Source organism: Falco peregrinus, chromosome 8 (genome assembly GCF_023634155.1).
Source record: "Falco peregrinus isolate bFalPer1 chromosome 8, bFalPer1.pri, whole genome shotgun sequence".
In the NCBI taxonomy this organism is placed as follows: domain Eukaryota; kingdom Metazoa; phylum Chordata; class Aves; order Falconiformes; family Falconidae; genus Falco; species Falco peregrinus.
The window spans coordinates 16,204,377-16,227,884 of NC_073728.1; the positions used below are offsets into that span (position 1 = coordinate 16,204,377).

The following is a 23,508-nucleotide window of genomic DNA, read 5'->3' on the forward strand; positions in this document are numbered from 1 at the left end:
GCTGTAACTGGTGGCTGGATTTATTGAGAAAGCTATCTTATACATAAAAAAATATATAGCTTTAAAAAACCCTAGCTGAACTGAAGAATTATAGCTAGCTTTAGACTGTGCACATGTTATGTACTAGTTGGGTTTGCACCCTTAGTTAAGTGCTGGCCTAGAAATATGTGATCTTTCAAAGAATTTGGTAAATGAATTGAGCATCAAGTCTTTGCCTCAATGTTACTCATGTTGAATAAGCTTCAGTGGATGCAGCAATTAGTTTTCCAACACTGTTACCACCTAGCTCTTATTCATGCTTAGTATAAAGAACTGCACATTTTTGCTTTCTCTGCAGCTTTTGTCAAATTTTGATCCTTTCACAATGTTTCAAGCTACTTTTACCTTCCAAGGATATGTTAATATTCTGGTTGCATGACAATTTAAAAAATATTTAAACTGAAAATACCCATTATGAGAAATTATGGCCTTGTACTGTGAAGCAGTCAGCTTAGTGCAACGGGATAGAAAAGTGCATGGGACTGTGAGGATGGGACATGCTACTTTGTGTAATTGGAATGGGTTTTGATTCCTCAACACACCTAAGATGATGTACTGGTGGAGAGACTTCTTTATTGCCAGGGCATGAGTTCTCATTGTTGTGATGAGAGCAGATGGAAGAACAGACGCTTTTCATGGTGGAAGACTAGAAATGTCTACCTAGAAGTAATTAATGTTTTGGTTTTGTTTTCCTAGATTTCATTGGTGTTATTTTTAGTCTGGGAAAGTACATGGGGCATAAACAAAGGTTAATTTATTTGGGAAGATCAGGCATTTTTATTGTCAGAGCTTCGACGCATATTTGACCTCCCGAAGTAGAGGGGAAGACTGGGCTATTTAGATCCTCTGTGTGGTCCGATGTGATTGTAGTATCTTAAGAAAAAATGATAAAATACTTATCTTCCCCTGAACAATGGAGTATTCCTGGGAGCCTGTATTAAAGAGCAACATCTGTTCACGTCAAAGCTTGGTGTTTGAGCTGAAGACTTTCTTTGAAATAGATTAAATGCTTTGAAACTGTGGATTGTGAAAGAGTAACATTGTTCTAAAATGTAACTTTTTTCCTTTCTCTAATGGTTTATGCAGTCAAACAGTTAAATAATGTTGTGTGCACATAGTTGTTGTTTAGTCAAGCTAGAATTCCTAGAACTTGGGCTTTCCTGTTGCTTTGCTACTTGTTCATTCTAACTTTTGGGTTTCTGCAGTACTGCAAAATGCGCTGTGCAGTAGGAAGGAGCCACCCACAAAAGGTGCCTGGCAAAGAACTGTTGCCTTTCTGTCTTTAGACATGTCTCTCCAGCTCGAATTCACATAGGTAGTTGTCATCACACTGTTGTTTCGCATTTTACTGGTCAACACCTGTTCCCATGAAATACCATCATTCTTCATTTCCAGAATAACTTTCCTGTGGTTATCTGTTTTCATATTTTGCTGCAGGTCTAGAAAGCAGCATTAGAAAAGTCTCCAATGGTTATTATTTTGTAAGAAATATAGGGCATTCCCATTTCTGAATAGAATAAAACTTCCTTAGTGGAGAAAAGTTCCACTGTACTTCAGTGCAAGATGGCAATAGCCAAAATGACTAGTGATACAAGGAAGGTCTGCCTTGAGCTTCTCTGTGGGAGAAATATTCTCCAGCAAATAGTATTTCCTTTAAAGAAAGATTCAGTATCCTCTCTTTATCCTGACACTATTGTTAACTGATAGACTAAAGAGAGAAGGTGGCTAAACACTAAGAGACTACAAATGTACATTGTAATGTTCTTTCTACTGCTGTGCTCCATTCACCAAGAAAAAAGTGATCCATATTAATTGGAGTCCATGTGATGTCTGACAAGAACTCTGTTAAGAAACTCTTTAAAATCACTTCCTTGAACTTGTCTTTGGATTTTTATGTGTATTTTTGAGGTTTGGATTGAGCCAACTGATTTATTTCAGAAATATTTTCGCAGTTATAATGAGACCATTCTAAACCTGTATTGTTCACCAGCAATGCTAACATCACCTCAGGCTGAGTAAAAGAACTGTTCTTTAAATTATAGCCTTTCTTAAGTATCATTGAAGCTGCTGGAAATCCTGTGTATGTACAAGAGGAATGTTTTAGTTCATCAGCCCCAAATGATAGATTAGACTTCCTGAAATAAATAATCATAAGAATTCTGTATGACTGCAAACAATGGACAAGAACTTTTAATTATACCGGGTCCTGCATCACAAAGTTCTCATCCGTGTGTGCTTGATATGTGAAAACTTGTCACTAGGCAGCACTGCTGTGCTTCTAAAACATATGATGTAGATACAGATGGTAATTAATCTGCAGGCAGGAAAATCTTCATTCAGTCTGTAGCATAACCTGCGTCTATATTAGTGGCTAAGTACCAGGTGGAGCTTGGGCTGGAGCTTAGGTTTTACTTCAAATGCTGTGCAGAGTCTTTTAAAGCCTGCTAGACATCCTTAATTACTCAGCCCAGCACGTGGTAGTCACATCAAGTAATCTCCCCCTGCAGGAACTGCATGAAGTTATAGACATGGTCTCTTCATTTTTTTCAGGAGACTATAACTTATTGTGGCCCTGGAGAAGATGCAGGGGTTCTGTGCTGCTAATTATTAAACAAGAGTATAATAGGCTCAGTTGTCATGCCTTGTTCTATATAGAATTGCACCAATCAACACTAATAAGGTTGAGCCAGATGCAGCCACATGACACAAGATTCACAGTACTGGGGTGGTACACAGGAGATATACTGTGTCACAGAACATTAAGTGTTAGCCTAATTTCCTTAGCAGACCTGTGACTATGTGGTTCTGCAAATGTGCAAATTCCTGTGGGCTGATGGTTTTGTTGTTCCTCTGTAGCAGATATTGGAGAAGATAATCACTCTGCTGACTGTCATTAACTGATTTTTGCCTTTAGAGAAGTCCTTCTCTGGTGGTTCCCACTGATTTTGCATCCCCTTTTTAAACAGACTAAAAGATATTTTCTGCTGATTTCTTTTCCAAGAGAAATGCAGGGATTTGTTTCTAACTTTTTGGATTATGTAATTTGGGCTGTACAAGCGAAGAGCTTTTTTGAAAAAAAAAAAAAAATTATAAGTCAGAGTTGGATTATTGTTATGGTAATATATACTTTCTTTAACTATGGAAGCAGCAGCCAGTGTAGAAAGCATGACATCAGTTCCTTGTCTCCAGAATGACCGATTTTTTTAATGGTTTTACATTTGCATAACAAGGGTAGAATGTTCAGTCTTAGAAGACTGGACAGGAATTTGAAAAGCATTGTATAAGTGCATATTTTCTTACTTTTATAGTTTTAAATGTCTTTTAAAATAAGTTGTCTCTTGCAGAAAAGAAACCAGCAGCAGGTAAGCAAAACTTTTCTTAATTCTATTGTGTGACATTTTGTACAGGGGAAGATTAAAACAATGTATGCTATTAGCACAACTGCTTTTATACTGGTGTGTGTTAGGCTAGTAGTGTTTGGGAATGTTCACATTTGTATGGGAGGGAAATAAAGTGATGACATAGGGGGGTTTTTCCTTAAACTCTGCCTTCTGTAATCAAGACACTACAAAATTACTATACTGATTTCTTTTGACTTATGTTCTTTCTCTTTCTTTCTGCACAAGCACTCCTATTTGGACAGGGAAACCTCCCTCCTTCTGAGAAACATTGCAGGAAAGCCTTCTCATTTGCTGACCAAGGTGATGCTTCTTCTTCCCACCTGTATGTGACTATTTCTATATAGAAAGAATGCTTTTGGTGTGTGCTATGCTCCTCCCACCCCTGCCCTTTCCAGGAACTTGTGCGTATACTTACATGCTTTTCCTGATTGTCCAAGGTGCTTTTAAAGGCTGAACTTTATTTGTTTCTGCAGATTTATCAAAGTGTTCAAGTTCTTGGCAAATACTTAATAGCCTTGTCAGCAGGTAAAATGCCTTGGTTGAAAAGGAAGTGTACTGAGCTAGAAGTTCTTTTGTTTCTATTCCCATTCACTAGTTGAAAAAATAACAAAGATCACAACTGTGGAAAATATATAGGAGTATTCCATACTGTTAAAAGGCAGTAGTATCCTTAAGATAAGTTTACTTGTTATATTGAAGATAAACTGTAGTAAGTAATGGGATTTTTTTTTTTTAACATTTTGAATGCTGTCTTGATATAATGTGGAGAGAATATCCTAGTAAGACAGTGGTCTAATGAGCCAGTTGTGTACAAATCATGATTATAAATTCGTTTTCTTTACAGGAAAGGGGTCAGTAATGTACTAAGAGAGCACAAATTGCCATTCAGTTTAAGAATTACATTTTCTGTACATACTTCCTTGTGAAACTAAGAGTAGGAGGAATGGAGCAAGCTGTAAATCTCCTTGATGAAAAAACAAGCTGAGATGCAGAACAGCTCCACGTTGTTGAGCAAACTTTGAATGTTCAGTAGTGAGGTGTCAGATATATTTGATGCTGCTGCCTACTGCAAACCACTCCTTGGGTTATTTTTTGCAAATAGACACTCTAGAGGAGGAACCTCAGGCAAGCCTGAAGTGACAAAATGTACCTTGGTGACCACAAAACAATAAGGATAATGTTTGCTGGGCATAAGCATTCTGTATTTCCCAGTAAAATCTTACAACTAGTTTGCTGCTTTTTTTTTTAAATACTTTGACGTTCTTCTCAATGCTCAGCATGTATCTTGACAACAAATTTTCAGGCCGTCTTCTAGAGGAGTACAAACAGCCACACTGAAATAGTTTTCTGCTCTTGTGATTGTTTTGCTTGAAATTTAAGTCCATACCTCTTTCCTTTCCTTGGAAAAGGAAAGTCAGCTCCTTGTCCCTGCACCCCCAACAAAGCAAATTGCCACCAAACCGGCAAACCTTGTTTGATTGCAAATAGATTAACAACAGCTGTGCCACAAACAGAAACCATAACTTTCTCTGTTTCATCTCCATATCTTTCATATCCTTCCTTCTGGTTATTTGTATATGGGATGAGTGTTGGTTACCATATGGAACTTAAATTAAAAGAATATGTAAAATATTAAGTCCATTGCATCATATGACCATAGACTGCGTCACATTAGTGATTCTAATGGACTGCTGAAGTAAAATGTTTGGATTTACAGATCTTTGTCTTGGCTTATTAGACTTTGTAGCCCTTTGAGTCAGGTACTTTTGGTGAGCTACTGATGTTCTGAGGATAATGTTTGTTTTTAGCGCAGCTTAGGGCTGTCTCAGTAGAGCTGTGCTCTCTACTGCTGACTGCTGAGCACGCAGTCCTGGTGTGGATAAGTACTGGTTCTTTTTGACCTCCTGCAGAGAGAAATATCTTTATTAAAACAATGAAATGAAAGTCCACTTTGCTCCTTAGATCTCTTCAGCTTGCTGTAACATTAGATAAGCCCCAGTATGAGAGAAGCAGACCCAAGAAATGGGGCTTTTCCTTGTAGCAAGTTGTTCGATCAGTGAACTGTAGGATTATATTGCAGCTTTATGCAGGTGTCTCTGGTGTCAACTATTTCTTACTGTTTCTTGTATTCTTGCCCTTCTTTGATCTGTCTGCCTCTTATATTGAGACTAGAGAGACTTTGGGGGAATGATAATACCAGTTTTGTCCTCTGGTAATACAACTAATTGTAAAAATTATAGTTATAGACTAGAGTCCTTTTGTGTTAGTCATGCACAAGCACAGTTCCTGTCGCAGCATAGGGCAGATCTCAGCACAGAAAATGATCTATTCGTTGTGGTGGTCTCTTCATTTTTAAATGTAATTCCATGTGTTTATTGTGTACACAGCGTGCAAACCCATTTGAAAACAGAGGTGAAAGCATATCAGTGAAGTTATGGAATGTTGAAAATAAAGCAGTGTATCATTAATGTCAGATCTGCAAGCTTGTTTCCCTGTAGGGTTGGAATTAAGGCATCAAATGAATACTGAAAACTAAGCATATGGATGTGAAATAAAGAGCACATGCAGCTAATTTTGAGAGTATTTGGGGCTCAAGTATATCCCAGTTTAGGACATGAAGAAAGGATATATAAATGTAACATGCTGAATTTTGAAGTTACCATTTCTTCTACCATTCTGATGCGTGGGAAGCTGAAACTCCATTCAGGAAGCCAGATGACAGTGATTTAATGACTGCATGCTTCAGATATGTATGTCAGCATCTGCAGAAAAGGAATTGTGTTATGCCTTCTCTTCCGAAATACCTAGTAATTCATTCATCCTTTCTTGTCGACTTGAAAGGCAAATATTTTTCTTACGAATGTTGATTCTCCTGTTTTTTAGACTCCAGTTATCACACACTGTAATGCCTTCAGACCTTTGAATAAATCAGTTGAGAAGTTGGCTTCGTGCGTCTTAGGTCAATCTGATTCAGATGTGCTCATTCTTGAGTGAAGCATCTGTTTGAGATTATTTTTTTTAATGCTATTTAAAGATAACAGCAATTGATTTCTAATCTGCAAAGGATGTAAGTACAATCTGAAAACAGCCAGTTTTTGAGGAAGTTGTGAAAAGACCTGGAAACCCCAAAAAGGATGTAGTAGATGATGCCAGTCCTAGTGCTTCATCTGTTACGTTCTAGTCTTCTTTCTACTCTCAGACTTCCTTACAAGTGTTTTAAGGTCTGTTCTCCCTCCTGATTTGTTGGTTTGTTGTTTTTTTCTTCTCTTGCCTTTCATGCTTTTTCCTAGTCCCAGATCTAGTACCTCTTCTCCTATAACTGTTTGCCTTGGATAGCCCCAGTGAGAAGCCTGGCCTAGAGCTGTTACAAGACAGGTCCTATTCACAAGCAGGCAGGGAGATAATGTAGTGCAGATGGATGCTTCAAGGGGTAAGAGCCAGTGAAATTCCTTGCAAGTGTGTTTTGGTTTTTTCTTCTTCGTTGCTACTGGCTTTGTCAAATCTAGTTTGAGTAGTCTTTCAAGGGGATAGAAGAATGTCTGTCCCCACTGAATAAGATTCTATTCTGCCATACCTTCAAAATGGCACAAAGTCTAGTTGGAGACTTAACCAATGGTGCACCCCAGAGGTTCAATACTGGGTCCAGTATTTTCAACATCTTCATTGATGATCTGGATGCTGGGGCAAAGACTAACCCTGATTTCTGGGTCTGGTTTGGACTAAGTCCCCCACCTCTGGCCCACACCAAAAACTGTTTCTTAACACTGATCTCTTTGCTCTATCTTTCCTTTGGCTACCCAATTTGAGTGCCACACCAATGGCTGCTGTACACTCACATCTAGTGAGCTTTGGAAGAGAGTAATGCCGTTTTGCTTTCTGCTTTACACAGTCGCAGGTTATTCTGAGTTATGTTGAGTAGAAATACAATAAAACATATGTTTTGAGAATGGTCATGAACTACTAATGTAAACACAAGTCCATTGTTTATAAATGGGCTGTGCCACCATTGCTGCATTGTTTTTTTAGGGTAGGGGTGTTCTACTTGTCGTAATGAGTTTATAAAGAAATACAGAAGAACTGATGTTAATATTCACTCATTTGGCTTTCCCTTTCCAGTGTTGATCACATACATGCTTGTTCTAGTGTTCCTTTTTTTTTTTAATAGTAAATAAAAACAACCAACAGAAAACAATTAGTGGTGAATATTCTGATCAATAGACATTAAACATGAGGCTAATAAACATGTCTGGAAGTTCTGGGGAATCAGGTACAAATTGAGATGTTAATATGGTGTTCTCAGGCAACAAGAACCTCTGTTTCAATAAAAACTCTGCAGGAAGGGAGAGTCTTTGCAAAACAGGTGACTGCCTTTCTACCTGAGGATAGACTGTAGCTGGAAAAATAAACAGTGGATGCCTGCTTCAAGTCCTTCAGAAGTCAGTGCTACTTGCGTAGTTGTCTTATCTGCATTCAAAGAAAAACTTCAGATAAAATTTTAAAATATTAAACATAAAAGAATTTCTTCTTTTATGTGTCTTGTGATCTGTGTATCTGCTTGCTAACTTAATTGAAACATGGACTTTGTTACTTACCTCTTACCATTTCATTACTAGCTTTCCTAAATACTGTAACCTGTAAGTGATTCCCCTCCCCTTTTTTCTGTTCTGCCTGTGATCTCTGTAAAAGGGATCAGTTAATGACACTTTAAAAATGTACAATGAAACAAAAAATGAAACCCCAACCTAGAACTGTGAGGCATAATGTCATTTGAGCAAGGTCAGCTTTGTCATAGCACACATCTTGCATATTTAATGGTAAAACACAGGTGAAGCATCTTGTAACTGCACATTTAACTGGAATCTGGGGCAGGAGACTGTGATTGTCATTATATCAAGGAAGTCTTAACTTGAGGTTTTTGGGGGTTATTCTTTCCAATATTCCAGTATAAGCTAAAATTATTGAAGACCGAGTACTGATATAAAAATACAAAGAAAAATTAATTAATTTTAAGACCATTGCACTGCAGAGCAGTACTCGTTTCAATTTTAGCTCACAAAATGTTAGGATACTTTGGATGAACAAGTTCTTACCATGAGTATGTTTCCAAGCAGTCTTTAAATCAGGTGTGATGTTTTCCATAACCAAAAGTAATCTCAGCTCAAAGCTTTGAAATGCAAGTATAATAGTCCCAAAGGCATCCCACTGAAGTGAGGAATTTATGTTGCAATTTTACAGTGATGTGTACTGCTACTAAAGGAGATTCTGTTTTTCCTGTCAGAGGTGGGAGCGACGCTCCTCTGTTCTGTGTTTTTAGACAGTGGGTGCATATGTCTCTCCTTTGTGCTTTTCCACAGCATCTATGTGACCGTAAAGGCAGTCCTACCAAAGAGTGGATTCTGCTGAATCTTTCTGCTGTGTTAAGTTTCAACCAGGTCAGCTCCCTGCCTGGATTGTCTGTTTGGCCACAGCAGCACTGTGACTGCTGTAACCGAGAAGTAATGCTGCACAAGGGAGACAGGTGGATCAGCCATATCAGGAATTTACATGGAAATAAAATATGCCACTTGTAAAACCATGACCGAGGCAGCAGTACTGCCATTTATGTGCATTTTTATGACCCTTTGGCAACCTAACTCGCATCGTTGTTACCAGAAGGAAATAAATACCCAAGTTAAATGTGCTTGGACCACAAGTCCTGGCCTTGTTAGTTTGTGGCATTGAATGGTTTGCAACTGCAGACAGGTGGTTTTGCCACCTGCCACCTTTTTCTATGTGCAATGAAAAATGTTGTTAGCTTTGTACAAGCTGATGGATTGCACATGGTTCCTGCTATTGAGGAGGTCTTGGTTCCATGTGCAGGGGAGGAGAGAGAGCCTGTGTTTGTGTCTGAGACCAGTTTTGGGGTAGCATTGATGAGGAGGGGATGTGGGGCTGTTTTCTTGGGCCATTAGGAGAGAAATTGAAAGAATTGTGAGTTTTGAGGATTTCTGTAGTTATTAAATTATTAAGTAGTTAAAATACATAGTTATTCCTCCTGCTCCAGTGAAATACCATTTTTCACATTAGCAATGATACTCAGAAGTCTGAAGACTAACTATAAGGCAATTCTTGAATAACTTAAAATCTTTGACTACTGTGTGCTTTCAGAAATTTCTAATTCTTGCTTCTTTTTCCTCTGTGCATTTCCAGTAAGTAGATTTAGATCTCTTTTTAGAATGTGTTACTGGCTGAAACTGGTTGTTATTTTTATAATCGTAGTTCTACGTTTTTATTTCAGTTTAAACTGACTTTATTAAACTCTAGTAAAGCAAAGAAATCCTGGTCTCTGGACCCACATTAAAATTGAGTGGGGGATGAAAAGTAGGCATTAAAATAATAAATCGTCAATCTTTTTTGGTCTACATATTTATTTTTAAAAGATTTTTAGGGAATGATGGATTATAAACTTTGACATCAACAAAGATGTTTTAGCTGTATTGGCGCAAGTATGTGAGAGGCCCCCAGGTCACCTCTTCCTTCTTGCTTGCTCTTTTGTTGTTGCCTGTGCACTGTGGCTGTACAGTGCTCCAGCTGGGGTTTGCTATAGGTAGTTGCACAGGTATATAGTGAAATAGGGTGAAAAATTGTGCTGCTTGACTTTAGTGAAGAGCAAAACCAAATGTGCTCTCAACCTTTGTACAGCAATAAAGATTTATGGTTGGGCTAATGAGCAGCTTTTTTGAACCATAAATTACAGTTTCTCCAAACGTACTATAAAATAAAGTCTTTTGCTCTTGCTGATTTCATAATGCATAGGTTCATAGCATCACTTCTAGAAACTTGAAAGTATTTAAAGTCTTGATTTTCAGTTATGATTTATTTCTACAGGTAGAAATGGTTAATGTTAAGGAAGAGAAAGACTATTTTAGAATTCTAGGTGTGTTTTACATTTAAATGATTCTAGTTATTATGGCACTGTTTGTTTGCTTTTAAGAGAGTGCTAATCTGATTTAACCTTTCTAAGCTATATGATACCATTGTTATTGAAGAAAAAGCCACAGTTCCCTGTAGACTAATAAAAACCTGTGTTCCTAGGTAATTGAGTGCCCCGATAATGTTTCAAGCTCACGTTATTTTTGCTCGTGTCAACTTACTGGTTCATTATATTGAAAAGAATTAGATATCTCACAAGGCAGCCTATTGTCCTGTGTAGCGGAGGTTTTTTCAGATATGTAGTACAGTCACAGGTGTGAGGGAGCAAATGCTGTTAAGTAAGAATATAGTAAGTAGCATAGGGAATGCCCTTTAGCAGTTGATAGGAGTTGATAGTAGTTCACTGAGAAGTGGAAAACTTTAACTCCTGTGGATTTCAGGATAGCTGAATCTTGACTTTTACAAGGAAAGCAACCATCTAAACACATGGTAAAGAAACCGCAAATTACATTCATACAAGAGAGCAATGGAGAACTAAGTATCTGTGGTGTGCTGAGTAGTGTTGTGATGGGCTGAGCTACTTTTGATCTGAGAAAAGTCTTAATTTTTCTTTTCTAAGGAGATTGAATATTTTGGAGGGGGTTTTTTTTTGTTTATTTAATATGTTCGTTTATTGTTCTAGAGATTTTAAAGTAACTATGATCATCTTGGATATTAGCCACAATGAACATCCATAAGTTAAGCTTGATAAAATCTGAAGCCTGCATACGGCATCTTAAAAAGAGTGGTTGCTTGCTTAGCTGCATTTTTCAAACCCATTTTCAACAGAAATATCAATAATCTCCAGAAATTAAAACCCAGTATTGCTAGTCTTACAATATACACATTTCTTTAGCATCAGCAGGTAGAATGGATTTAAATTATCTTAATTTTTAATGCATTTCCAGTTGTAACAAAAATAGATTATTTAGAAGAGCATCAAACAAAAGAATGCTCATTTACTTTGTGTGTCTTAAAATACTTAAAGCAAGGAGAAATACAGCCTGGACTTAGTAAAGATAAAGGTAATGTTTAAGCTGCTTACTTATTGCAAATGGATTTAAGAGTTTAAAATTTTCCAAACCAATGCACAGTGTGGCATCCTATTTATAAGATTTGCTTTCCATGCTTTCTGTGTTATGTTAAATTCTGATACTTTTCAGTGTGCTATTTATGTTTTATGTTGATCAACCGAAAATCTATTGGGTGTACTCTTATTGTACACTCTTGTTGAATTCATATTGTCCAAATCTATGACTGTAAATACATGATATGCTAAAATATTTGGTACCAGTGCACAAGACTACTTACAATATGAAAGAATTGAGAAATGCCAAATGTGTCTATACAAAATATATACCTTCAGTAGACATAATGGCAGTTGTATTTCTAAATATTAGAGACACATAGTAACACTTTTTGTCTTAAAAAGTAATAGTCTTCACCATCACTAAGAAATAGTTGAGGATTTACATACGGGTAAATCGGCATTTCAGTTAAATGTTTTAAAGCATGGTAGCCTCAAAATTAGATCCACTAAAACTGGACTGAAGTTTGTGTTAACTGGAATCTTGTGTGTTGTGTCCCCCTAGGAGGAACAGGCTGCTAAACTCAAAGCTGAGAAGATTAGGGTTGCATTAGAGAAGATTAAAGAGGCACAAGTGAAAAAGGTACTGGTTTGTAAGATCTTTATTTTATAGTTTTTCACCTGGAAAATGCAGACAAAATTCTTCTCATGTGTGTCTGTTACCCTTAAGTTGCCCTAAATAAAATAGGAACACTACTGTTCTGATCTTGAGTGGTAATGTACTTTTATATCTAGATGGGACCTAATCAAGAAAACCCTAGCATATAGAATGCCATTATGTTTTTCTTAAGGAATAGCTCATTTTGCAGCTAGTGTGCATTGAGAAGACTTTGCCAACTTTACCCAGAGCTGAAACAAAGGTCTTCTAGCCTCCTGAAATTGTCTTCGTATACTAAGCAGTCACACATTTAAAATTAGGGTCTGTTTTCTTGACAGACCCCTTCCCATTATGCATAGCAGGATTTTCCAGTGATAAATGGAATACGAGCATTCCAGGCTACAGACAGTGGTTAGCAAGTGGAGAAAGTCTACTGACATTACTTGATGCACTCTCAAAGAATATAAAGTGTTCCCTTGAAATTTAGCATTCTTATTTTACATTTGGAGTTTTTCAGTAGATTAAAAAGCCTTTCATATTTACTGTTTATGTGTCAAAAGCTGAATTAATGTACTGGTTGGAAGATGGGAATTAACAAGCCAACCAGTGTCTTACATTTAGTTGTAATTAGTTTAGCTAATTTTTTAATTAGTAACTTTAATTAGTTAGTTTAATTTTAACTTTTTAAAGTTTAACTTTTTAAAGTTAAAAAGTTACAACTTTTCCAGCTGAACAAGGTGTAAAAACGGAAGTAATGCTTGGCAAGAAGAATCAATTGTCTTACGTTTTTTGATTAGTTAAAAAATGGCTGCATTTTTCTTTCCTGGACAATGACCTCTTTAAAGTGCCTATGAAAAGCCATTGTGTTTTACAAGGAGAATTCTTTCCCACTGGTGCTTCATACACCTCAGAAAAAGATGATTTACTATAGGTGTATGGTTTACATAATCAGCATTTTCAGAAAATATGGAGGAAGTGGGTGGAAAGCTTGAATTTCAAATCTGAAAAATTCTGATCCTGTATGATGTTGTGCAGAACTCCATGTCTATGTTTGTTCCACCTAGATACCTAAGAAAAATTTTCACAAAGACACTGTATTAATCAGAACAGGACACTTAAGCAGGAGGGATTTTTTCCTTCTAGATACACAACTAAAGCATGTTGTCATTGTATTGGGAAGACCTTTATATTTACTCTCTCCTACTGAAGGAGAACAGTATCTTGTTAAGTGTCTGTGATGCGTCATCTAACCATCATTTATGGCTTTGTTTTGATTGAACTTAATATTTTATGCTATTTAAACAAAATCTTATAAAAAAAACCCAAGGTCTTAAAAAACATGGTTTTATTTGAAATGTGGAAAATTAATCCTTCTTCTTGTTATCCTAATTTTCTGCTTAATAGTTGGTGATCAGAGTCCATATGTCTGATGACAGCTCAAAAACAATGATGGTGGATGAAAGGCAGACAGTGAGACAAGTATTAGATAATCTGATGGACAAATCACATTGTGGTTACAGTTTAGACTGGTCATTGGTGGAAACCATCTCTGAATTGCAAATGGGTAAGTAATAATTATAAATATTTATAATTCTTATTGATATAATACTTGTCTATATGTCCTCAGAACGATTTAATTTCTTGTCTTTATAATGTTCATCGTCCCATTCATTATTGTAGTAAATGGTCATTCATGTAATAAAGCTCATGAATGGTGCTGTTTCAGAATGATCTAGAAATGTTTTCTTTATGATTTTAGCATATCTAAATTCTAAGGTGTGATATAGGAATTTTACTAATGTCTAGTCACTGAACCTCTTGGTTTTCTTGTGTTCTTCACAGAAGAAAGAGGTAAGGGATAAAAAGCTTACCATGCATCATCCTCTTTGTAAATAGTATCTTGTACTGATTCTAATAGCTTTTATTACAAAAAGCTGTCTGCGTTTTTTTGCTTTTAAATATTTTAATGCAATTGGCAATATGGCTTTAAGGGCAGTTGAAGCCCCTTTGTGCTGCATTGCACGTACCACGATGTCGGTTGTTCATTTAGCCAATATACCATTGGAATGCAACAGAAGGGGAAAAATGATAGAAAAACAATATTAATCTCCATAATCAGAAAATAATTACATCAGAGAGCTATTGAGCCCAGACTGAACCCAAATATGCAAATTAATCTTTCCTCTCTCCTTTGGTGAAACCTTTTCTATTTGAGGCAGTGTAGCATGTTAACTTTGCTTATTGTTAGACAAAAAAGGCCATTGTAGGGTGACAGGGTGTCCTTTGAATCTTCTACTTTTCATATGAAAAAGAGATCTTACTAAGCTCAAAATGTTAACATTTTAATAAATGAAACCTTGAAAGTTACCCAGTTTTTGAAACCAGAAAGAATTTGCACAAATTCTATGTAAATCCAAACTGAGTATATAAAAATCAAAGGTGTAATTCTGTAACATTTTACAATGAGAATAGTATCAATAAAAACTTTATTAATACTGCAATAGTTTTATGTTTCTATCACTGAAAAACCTCTGAATGTGTAGGTGGCAGGATCCTGAACACAAGGTCTTTTCCATCAAAGATTTGCTTTCATAAGACACTTTCTTTCACTGTGCAGCCTGGAAAGAATAGAGGAAAAAATACTAGAATTTTTTTTTCAACTTCTGTTAGAAACGAAGAGCTAGGCTGCAGACCGAAAGATAAACTGATATTTATCCAAATTAACACTGCAACTGAACTGATTTTGGAATGAAATGAGGGTTAACATCTTGTTGGGTGTTTTGCAAGTATATGCTTGTCCTACTGTATGGGCTCAGTGACACACTGGGAATGACAGAATTTGCTGTATTGAAAATTTTAAGTTAAAGAACATCATATATTATAATTACAGAATTTTAAATTCAGACTACAACGTGATAAACCTAAGAGAGATGTAATAGGGTAGAATTAATTTTCCTCTTCCATTCTTCAGTTTGGCTTTCCTTGATCCTTGATGCAGCAGCTGTTGGGTAGTTTTTCATAGAGTTCACGTGTATGTGTTTTTAATAGACAATCCAACATGCAGCTTATTTGATTAATGATATTTACTGGAACTTGAAAAACAATTACAGCAAAGCCTGTTGTGTTGTTGTGTAATTGCGTTACGTTAGTTTGCCAGTGGTTCATCTTCTGAAACATTCTTTTCTGGCAATGCTTATGTGAGAGGAAGGAATTCCTTTACTATATTTTCCTTTAGCAAGACACAGAAGACCTATGTACCATCAGAGTGTATTTTACCATGTTGTCTTGTCAGCTGATCGCTCATTAATTGCACAGTTCAATACAATGCAGTGAAAGCTTTAAGTTAACAAGCTGTGGAGAAAGACGTGAGGCCTGTGGAGTTCCTGATTGTCTTTGCATTTTATGTGGTCTGCTTCAAATGTGTGTGGTTAATGAGTTTTTGAAGTCTGATTTAGGTACACATTCTTGATGTAGAAGGCCACCTGTTGCTATCTAATGGTCTAACCAGGAGCTTTATATGTATTTGCAGAAGAACTCAGTGATACTGTTTCCAGAATGCAGAATTAAATTCTTTGTCCAGTTTTACCCTGCAAGTTTGTAACAGAAACAACTGTGGAAGGTTTCTTTTGGTTGGGACAAAGATTGTTTCCACTTTTCCAGTTAGAGCGGAGTAGGTCTATGAAGTGTCTGTCAGGTACAATGTTTGAATTTTAGTGAGTAGGCTTAATAATAGGAACATTGTATTATATGCAGTTTTGCATACTGTAAGCACATAAACACTCACTGAATATGTTGTTTCATATTTGAGTGAAGTTACAGTTCTTGCAGTAACGGTTGATACGTTTTGAAGGCTATCTAGTTTCACTTACTAGGCTCGGGTGACATTTCAGCTTTTGTATCACAGTCCTCTGAAGCTTTTTTGTTTTATTCTTCTGTTAGGTAACACCTTTTTTTACTTTCTTGGAAGACAGTATTGCTGTGTTGCTGATAGAGCTTGATGGAAGTCGTGAGTTAAAACTTGAAAACTTAGAAAGATCTCACTGAGACCGCAGTAGTGTTGTGTTGTCATCTCAAACCTTAATTCATTCCCTACCGATGACATTTTGTTGCATTCACTCTGCTTAGTATTCTTAGTTACTAAAGATGTTGAAATGTCATCTGTCATCTCAGTCTTCATTAACGATAGCTCCTAGGTCTGGATGTGATCAGTGCCATATACCTTCTGTAAAAATGTGGTGTAATTGTGGAAAAAAACATGTTCTGCTTTCAGATGCAATTGAAAGGTCAAGCAAGTTCCGAAGTATTCCAAAAGAAGTAATTTGCTGAAATGCCACTGTGTGGCCTATGTGGAGAGGGAACAAATTGCAGAAAGCAAGATTCTACATCTATGTCTTTGAAAGGAGGAGAAAGTTGGTCTAATGGTTTCTCAAAGATGTATTTTTCTTTATTTTAGAATAAGGGTTTTAAAATATTTCTCTACCATTTCAGTAAATTTTCCTCTTTTTTTTTTTCTTCCCTTCTTCTTTTGCCTGTTTTTCAGTATCTTGTACTAGTGATAACTATTTCAACAGAGTCAAAACTCAAGAGTTCTCAGAAGCCATTGTTGATTCATCATTTAGTCAGTGAGATAGATTGTAAGAAATAGACAGTGTCAGTTTTCAGACATCTACAATACCCCCACTAACTGGGTATTCTGCATTTCAGAGCTATTTTGTTTTCCTCTGACTATTGTCTTACTACTTTTTTTGATACTTTACGAGTGAGATAGTGATTGGGGATGTAGAACCAAATTCTGCGCTGAAAAAGCGGCCTAATAAATTCCTGCCAGGATTGTGTGGACCAGAGTACATAAAAATGTGATAACCTTCTTATCTGTACTTAAAACTTTTGAAATATTGTCATTTGAGTCTGCTGTGTTCATGTGGGATGGTAGGCTTTGTCAGGTAAAAAAAAAAGAAAAATACTTCATGTATTGATGGAACTTACGCCTGAAGAGACAGAAGTGAATGTGTTGTGTGAGTGTATATGTAGAATTTAACCAGGCATGTCTGAAAGTTGGCTAAGTTCTTTACATTTCTTAGCATGAACTTCTTCCCCATTTTAGTAGGCCTTGAACTGTGTTTTCTCTACATATATGCCTTGTCTCCCAGATTTGACTGCAGAGTAATTTCTATCACAGTATGTGACAGATTCAAATGTATTTGCTCCCTTGTTATTGCTGCAGAAAGGATCTTTGAAGATCATGAAAATTTAGTTGAAAATCTTCTGAACTGGACAAGAGATAGTCAAAACAAATTAATGTTTGTGGAACGCATAGAGAAATATGCACTTTTCAAGAATCCCCAGGTAAGCCTGAGAATCAACATGAATGCATGTGTGCATGCAGGGATGCACACCTGATTGCAGTTTTTTACTTTTTTGGCAGCATTAATTTCCATACTTTTATTTTGATACTTGCCTGTGTCTTAAAATGTCAGGCAACTTTCACGTTTCAGCACCGTGTGCATTGACATTGTGGATGGCACAAAATCAAGTCCCTAGCAGAAAACTATGAGCTGAAACAATCTTTTTGCTAATGTGTTTGTGGGTTGTTTTAATGGAGGTGAAGGCAAGCAGTTTCATGGCATTTACACCAATACTTAGTGCTGTTCAAATACGTAAATATGCAAAGAGAAAAGATACCGCTAATAGTAATGCCTCTCCAGTGTACATTCTTACATTGCTTTAGTAATGTAACGGGAAGAGAAAATCGAAGAGAATAGCTACTCCATGGCCAGATGGCAAATGAAGAGAAGAGAGCATCTGTCCTTCCCTGTGGAAGCTGGGACCTGCCCCTATTCACCTGCGTTTGCTGTTTCCTGGCTAGGAAAGCAAAGGCCCCTCTTCTCTCTCAGATGGCCTCAAAGGCCCCTCATCTATCAAGTGGTAGCTACGGGTCTGATAGCTGGCAGCAGTTCCATATTGTAAGGGAGTGGGCGAAAAGAAACAGAAAAGCAGAAGGTGACTTTCTGAAGAATTTGAATTGAGATATGTGGATATGGTATCGCTTGACCTCTCAGTTCTTACCTAATGTATTCCCTCTGGGGTCACAGATTGTTCTTATATCTGTATGGCCTCTATGTGGTAATGTGTTGGATTTAAACTGAGTATCAGTTTTGCATGTTTATCCTTTGGGACACCGTCTGTGTACTTTATTTATTTATTTTTAAAGCAAGAATTGAAAACCAGGTCGTCTTCAAGTGTTTTGCAATGAAGCAGAAGCACGTAGTTGATATAGTTACTGTCAGTACATATGGTAGGCACTGTCATCAAGAATGAGGTACCAGCATGAACCCAATATTTCCCTTTGGTTTAAAATATTGAACTGGCTAAACTTCGTTGAGTATGTTTGGGGTCTTTCCTAGTAAGAGGAAGATTTTCATTGTCCCAGTTCTTTCGAAGCTGAAGAAGAGTACAAAACTTATAATAAGAGACAGTACCTATGCATAGTTATTATACATATATGCATATATATGTCTTCATTTTAGAAGACAAGGAGTATTTAGTAATTCTTCATGAAAATATAAATATTTTTGTTCAGCAAAGCTGTCAGGGCAAGGTAAAAAGAAGTACATTGCTTCTGAGCGTGCTTCTTTGAACACATAAATAATGGCAGTATGTAACAATTGTAAAGATCTCTGGTTTTTACATATTTTTATTGTGGGGTTTTGAAGTTCATAGTATTTTTATCTCTGGATGCATTGTACCAGGCAGCTGTTTATTTTGTGGAAAGCCAGGTTAACGTTGTTATAAGGCTGTTACGTATGAATATAGACTGATTGATATTTATGGAAGAGGTGGCTATAACTTAGTTCCATGAATTATTTAGCAGTCTAACGGGTAGTTTCAATTGGACTACAACTTTTTTTTTTAAGTTAGTGTATTGCTCTTAGATAATTGCTGGGGTTTTTTCTTGCTGCTACAGAAAGGTAAATGAGAAATGTTGTTTGGCTTGATTTCAGAATGCCTATAGAAATATTAAGCTTTCTCTTGTTACAGAACTATCTTCTGGGGAAGAAAGAAACTTCTGAGATGGCGGACAGAAATAAAGAGGTGCTGCTAGAGGTAAGGCTGCCGAAACAAAAAGGGCATAGTGGTCATTTCAGAGCTTGAAGCTAAAGTCTAAAAGATTGTGGTGATTAAAATTGATGGATGGAGCTGAATGTAATTCCGGAACAATTGTGAATGGAATGTGTTCCATTTTTGAGATAAATGTCTGTTTTAATGTTACCCTGTTTCAGATGTCATTAATAAAAATGTGTCTCTATTTTGTTTAATAACTAAAATACCATACACAGTGATAATCAAAATGAGGTTACCTGTAAATATGGCTGGCTAAAACCAGTTGAAATTTGCACAGCTGTCACTTGTTGTTTTGACCTGTGCTGGTAGAGATTTTTCTTATGAGTACTCTCCAAATTGTTATTCTCTACAGAACTCTATGGAATTGGTTCAGTGACTGGTCTATGTTAATATTATAAATTTTGTTAGTTAGCAAAGCAGTTAAAAATGGTTTCAATTACATTTTAAAATAAACAACCAAATATTATATTTTAAAAAATGAGTGACAGAAAAGGCAGTCAATTAATATTGAACACATGAAATAGGTTACAGAACGAAGGACAAAAAAAATGTCTGCAGCAAATAAATCAAACAGCAAACATAGCTTCTGTAAGCTGGAAAGTGAATGGATTTGTGACATGTTTGTAGACATGTACCCCTACTGAAGTGTCATAGCTTCCGTTTGATTGATTCCACAGAACAATGATTATGATTTCAGTAGTTAACACAAAAGTAAATATTTTGGGTATTTAATTTTGGACTATACTAAATACAATTTAACTTTATAGTAGCATATGCATGCTCTTTAGTATATTATTAATATGGGTTTTAGTAAGTGGTCGTGTGAGTATAGTGGATAAAAAAAGATGCCTGAAGCAGTGACATGCAGAGAGTTGTAATTGTCTAATCCTTTCTGTCTTGTACAGTTACTAATAAATCTGTGCTGCATATTAATCTGGATTGTATTTAAAGTGTTTGTTTTCTTCTGTTAGCTTTTCACAGATAGAACCTTAACAGAAGTTGTACCGTGGGCAATTGGTAGCAAGAAAAGTATATGGAATGAATTATAGATGTATCTGATGGATATGTAATTAGGTTTTGTGTATACTTAGACTTCTGAGACTATATCTGTAAGGTGACCTCGTGACTAAAGCCAGTAAAGCTGTTGGGAGATCTGTTACTGATCAGCGGTTAGAAAATCTTTACAGTAGCTGCTAATATTTTTGTTGTCATACTTGCACTGAGAAAATTCTAAGATCCCCTGTTGTGTTTGTCTGAATTACCTTATAGCTTCTACAGTTAATCTCTAATTCATATCACTGCATGAAAAAATGTGCATTCCTTAGATAAAGAATCAAAACTTCAGTCATTAAAAACAAACCACTGCATGCTGTATATTCTGTTTTTCTCTCTTCTCAAACCATTGTTGTTATTGGCAGGAATGTTTCTGTGGAAGTTCTGTAACTGTGCCAGAGATTGAAGGAGTTTTGTGGCTGAAAGAGGATGGTAAGAAGTCTTGGAAGAAACGTTACTTTCTTCTTCGAGCTTCTGGAATCTATTACGTCCCTAAAGGGAAGGCAAAGGTATGCTGTTTTAAAGCAATTTTCCTGAATTGTTTATTGCTGGCAAATCGTGCACACAGGAGTCAGCCTTAAATTTTGGCTTCTCTCTGCTGTGCCTAGTGCCACATCACTGAATTAAAAATGCAGCTTTATCATGGGAATATTGTGTAAATTACTGTGGTGGCACTTGATGTGAAACATCAAATTTAAAAATACAAAAAGACAAGGGTCTGCATTTTGAGTGAGGCTGGGGTTAAGGTGTTTAGAGACACTTGAGGAAAAATGATTGGTGGAGTTAAGAGGCTGTCTTTTGCTCAAGTAGAATTCAGATGAAGGACCAAATTGCACTGCAAATGCCAATCACAGAATAATCAGACCAACTCTGCAATCAGTCTGCATAGTTTCATTTGGTTTATTTAGTTCATATAAACGAGATTCTTTTCGGACTACTTTTTTGTGCTACGTTTTTGGAAATCATAAATGTAATATCATTTCTTCAGTGTGACTTCTGTGTGTATCCGTAACAAAAAGTAAGCAGAAAGCTGCTACAAATGCCTTATAGCTTCAAGGCTGAGCTACTGTGAGTTGAAGGTGTCTGTAAACGCATCAGTCTTGACAGCACCAACCGTACCCCCGTACAGGAAGTCCACTTCCCACACAGCTGGCAGCGAAGAGGAAATCTCTGTTGGTGCAGCAGCTCCCTTTAGAGCTGAATACATCTCACGTGTTCTCTCCGCAGCCTTTTGCTTCATTAGAACAATCTATATGCAATACAGCCTGTTGAAATTTTGCATCCTTCAGTCGCTGCCAAACATCATTACAGTTTTATTCACAGTCACACTGGAATTTGGACACCTTGATTATTACCAAAATAAAATGTAACCAACAGCTGTTAAAAAGTTAATGATCAGCCAATCCTATTTACTTTCTCCTGATACCAACTCTGAATAAACTTTAGTAGTCTGATGTAAAATGTTGTCAAAATGCAAAATGCAGCCAAACCACAAAAAAACCAGAGTGAATTTGGAAAAGGATATCCTGGTTAAAAATGAACATCAAATGCAAGAGTTTATCCATGGCTGTATCTCCTTCTTGCAAGTTTTCAAATCAGATTGAAACTAGACCTTAACTAGATGTTATGTTAGTATTGGATCTTAACACTAGACTGATTTTGTCAGTGTCTGGTTTTCTTCTAAAGATACTTTGTCAATTACTTTTTTTTTTTATTATTATTTAATAGGTCTCACGGGATCTTGTGTGCTTTCTACAGCTAGATCATGTCAGTGTTTACTATGGACAGGATTATCGGAACAAATACAAAGCACCTACAGACTATTGTTTAGTGCTAAAGGTAACTTGTTAATTGTTCTGAAAATTCTCATACTGAAAGAGCAATTAAGGGGCTTGAAACATTTCCATACTAACCTTAGTCTCTTAGACTGACTACACTTCCTAATTGTAAGAGGTGATTAACACAATATTAATCTTCTGAGAGATTATAATTTAGAATACCCTTCCTCTAGTAATACAACAATTGGAAAACTATGCCTGTCAGTTTTCAGGGCAAATCTCTAAATTATCTTCATTCTGCACATGAGAAAAGTAAATTGCCGTAAGTTACAGTGACAAAGAGAAAGCTATGTTTAACTGCATTTTCTGTGCAGTTGTAATGAGCCTCCTTGACAGAAATACATTAAAAACGATGAGAAAATGCCGTGTGGGGACTAGTGTAAAGGGAAGACATGGCTATGAATCACTTCCACATCAAGCTGACAGATTTCTTCTACCTGCCAGAAGATCCATGTGGATTGCAGGGTGGGGAAGGAAAAAAGATCGCAAAGAGCTGCAGCAGAATGGCTTTACTGAATTGATCTAGCAGTCTAGGTTTCTCTCTTGACAGTGATCTTTCTTTACAAGCTGCTTAGGGAAAAATCAGAAGTACAGGGCAGTCTTGCAGTGATACTTCCATAGAATACTTTTTCAGCCTTTAGAAGTTTGGGGAGCCAGGGCGTGGATCTTGGCTGTTTGATAGCCCTAGGTGCAGTCTGACTCTTTGAGTATGCCTTGTCACTTACGGGATTCCAAGAAACTTTCAGAACGCAGCAGCAGCTGGGTACACTTGTACGCTCTTGTACTTGTTCTGAACCATCAGTGGCTTTCCATTTTATTTTCCTCTAGTTCTTGTATAGGAAGTGAACAGTTAGTGAACAATTGTTGCCTGTTCTACGTGCTCCTCATGACTGTGTAAACATTGTCTTACTTCCAGACTGGTGAGTCCCAGTCTATTTAATTGTTCATCATATGATTGTTGATCATACTCTAAAACATAACAGTAAATAAACTCTTTTTTTCTGTTTGGCAACTTTATACATTATTCAGGTTCAGTGAGATAATATCCCTTGAAACACTAATTCAGGAAGTTGCTGTCTTCTCAGAATGTAGGTCCAGAGTTGTGCAGAAACTGGTGTTAAAGAGTCAGGTCTACCCATATTGCCCAACCTGAGGGAAAAGGGGTGCTGTAAAGGAAGAAACTTCTGAGTGTAAAGGACAGATAGAAAGACCCGGTAGAAAAAAATGTTACAAAAGCAGTGAGCTGATGTTAAACTGTGAGCTTAATAACGTGAGTACTTCAGGCTATTTTAAATTGCATCAACTCTTCTCCCAGTCTCTCTCAACTCCCACACAGTGTTCAAAATGGTGTCAGTTCCTGCAAGATAGCTAGCTACAAAGCTATTTTAAAACAGGTTTTCACAGTATGTTCACAGCAAG

The 23,508-nt window shown here is 36.6% G+C and overlaps 1 protein-coding gene across 1 annotated transcript in view; it reads left to right on the forward strand.

Annotated features, from left to right (window-relative positions):
• The window catches only part of RAPH1 (Ras association (RalGDS/AF-6) and pleckstrin homology domains 1), a 60,460-nt gene that overhangs the window by 19,540 nt on the left and 17,412 nt on the right, over nt 1-23,508 (forward strand). Inside the window, 6 exon segments of the mRNA XM_055812521.1 lie at nt 11,984-12,061; nt 13,481-13,640; nt 17,301-17,422; nt 19,115-19,180; nt 20,617-20,760; nt 21,980-22,090. Of these exon segments, the coding sequence (XP_055668496.1) occupies nt 11,984-12,061; nt 13,481-13,640; nt 17,301-17,422; nt 19,115-19,180; nt 20,617-20,760; nt 21,980-22,090 (681 nt within the window).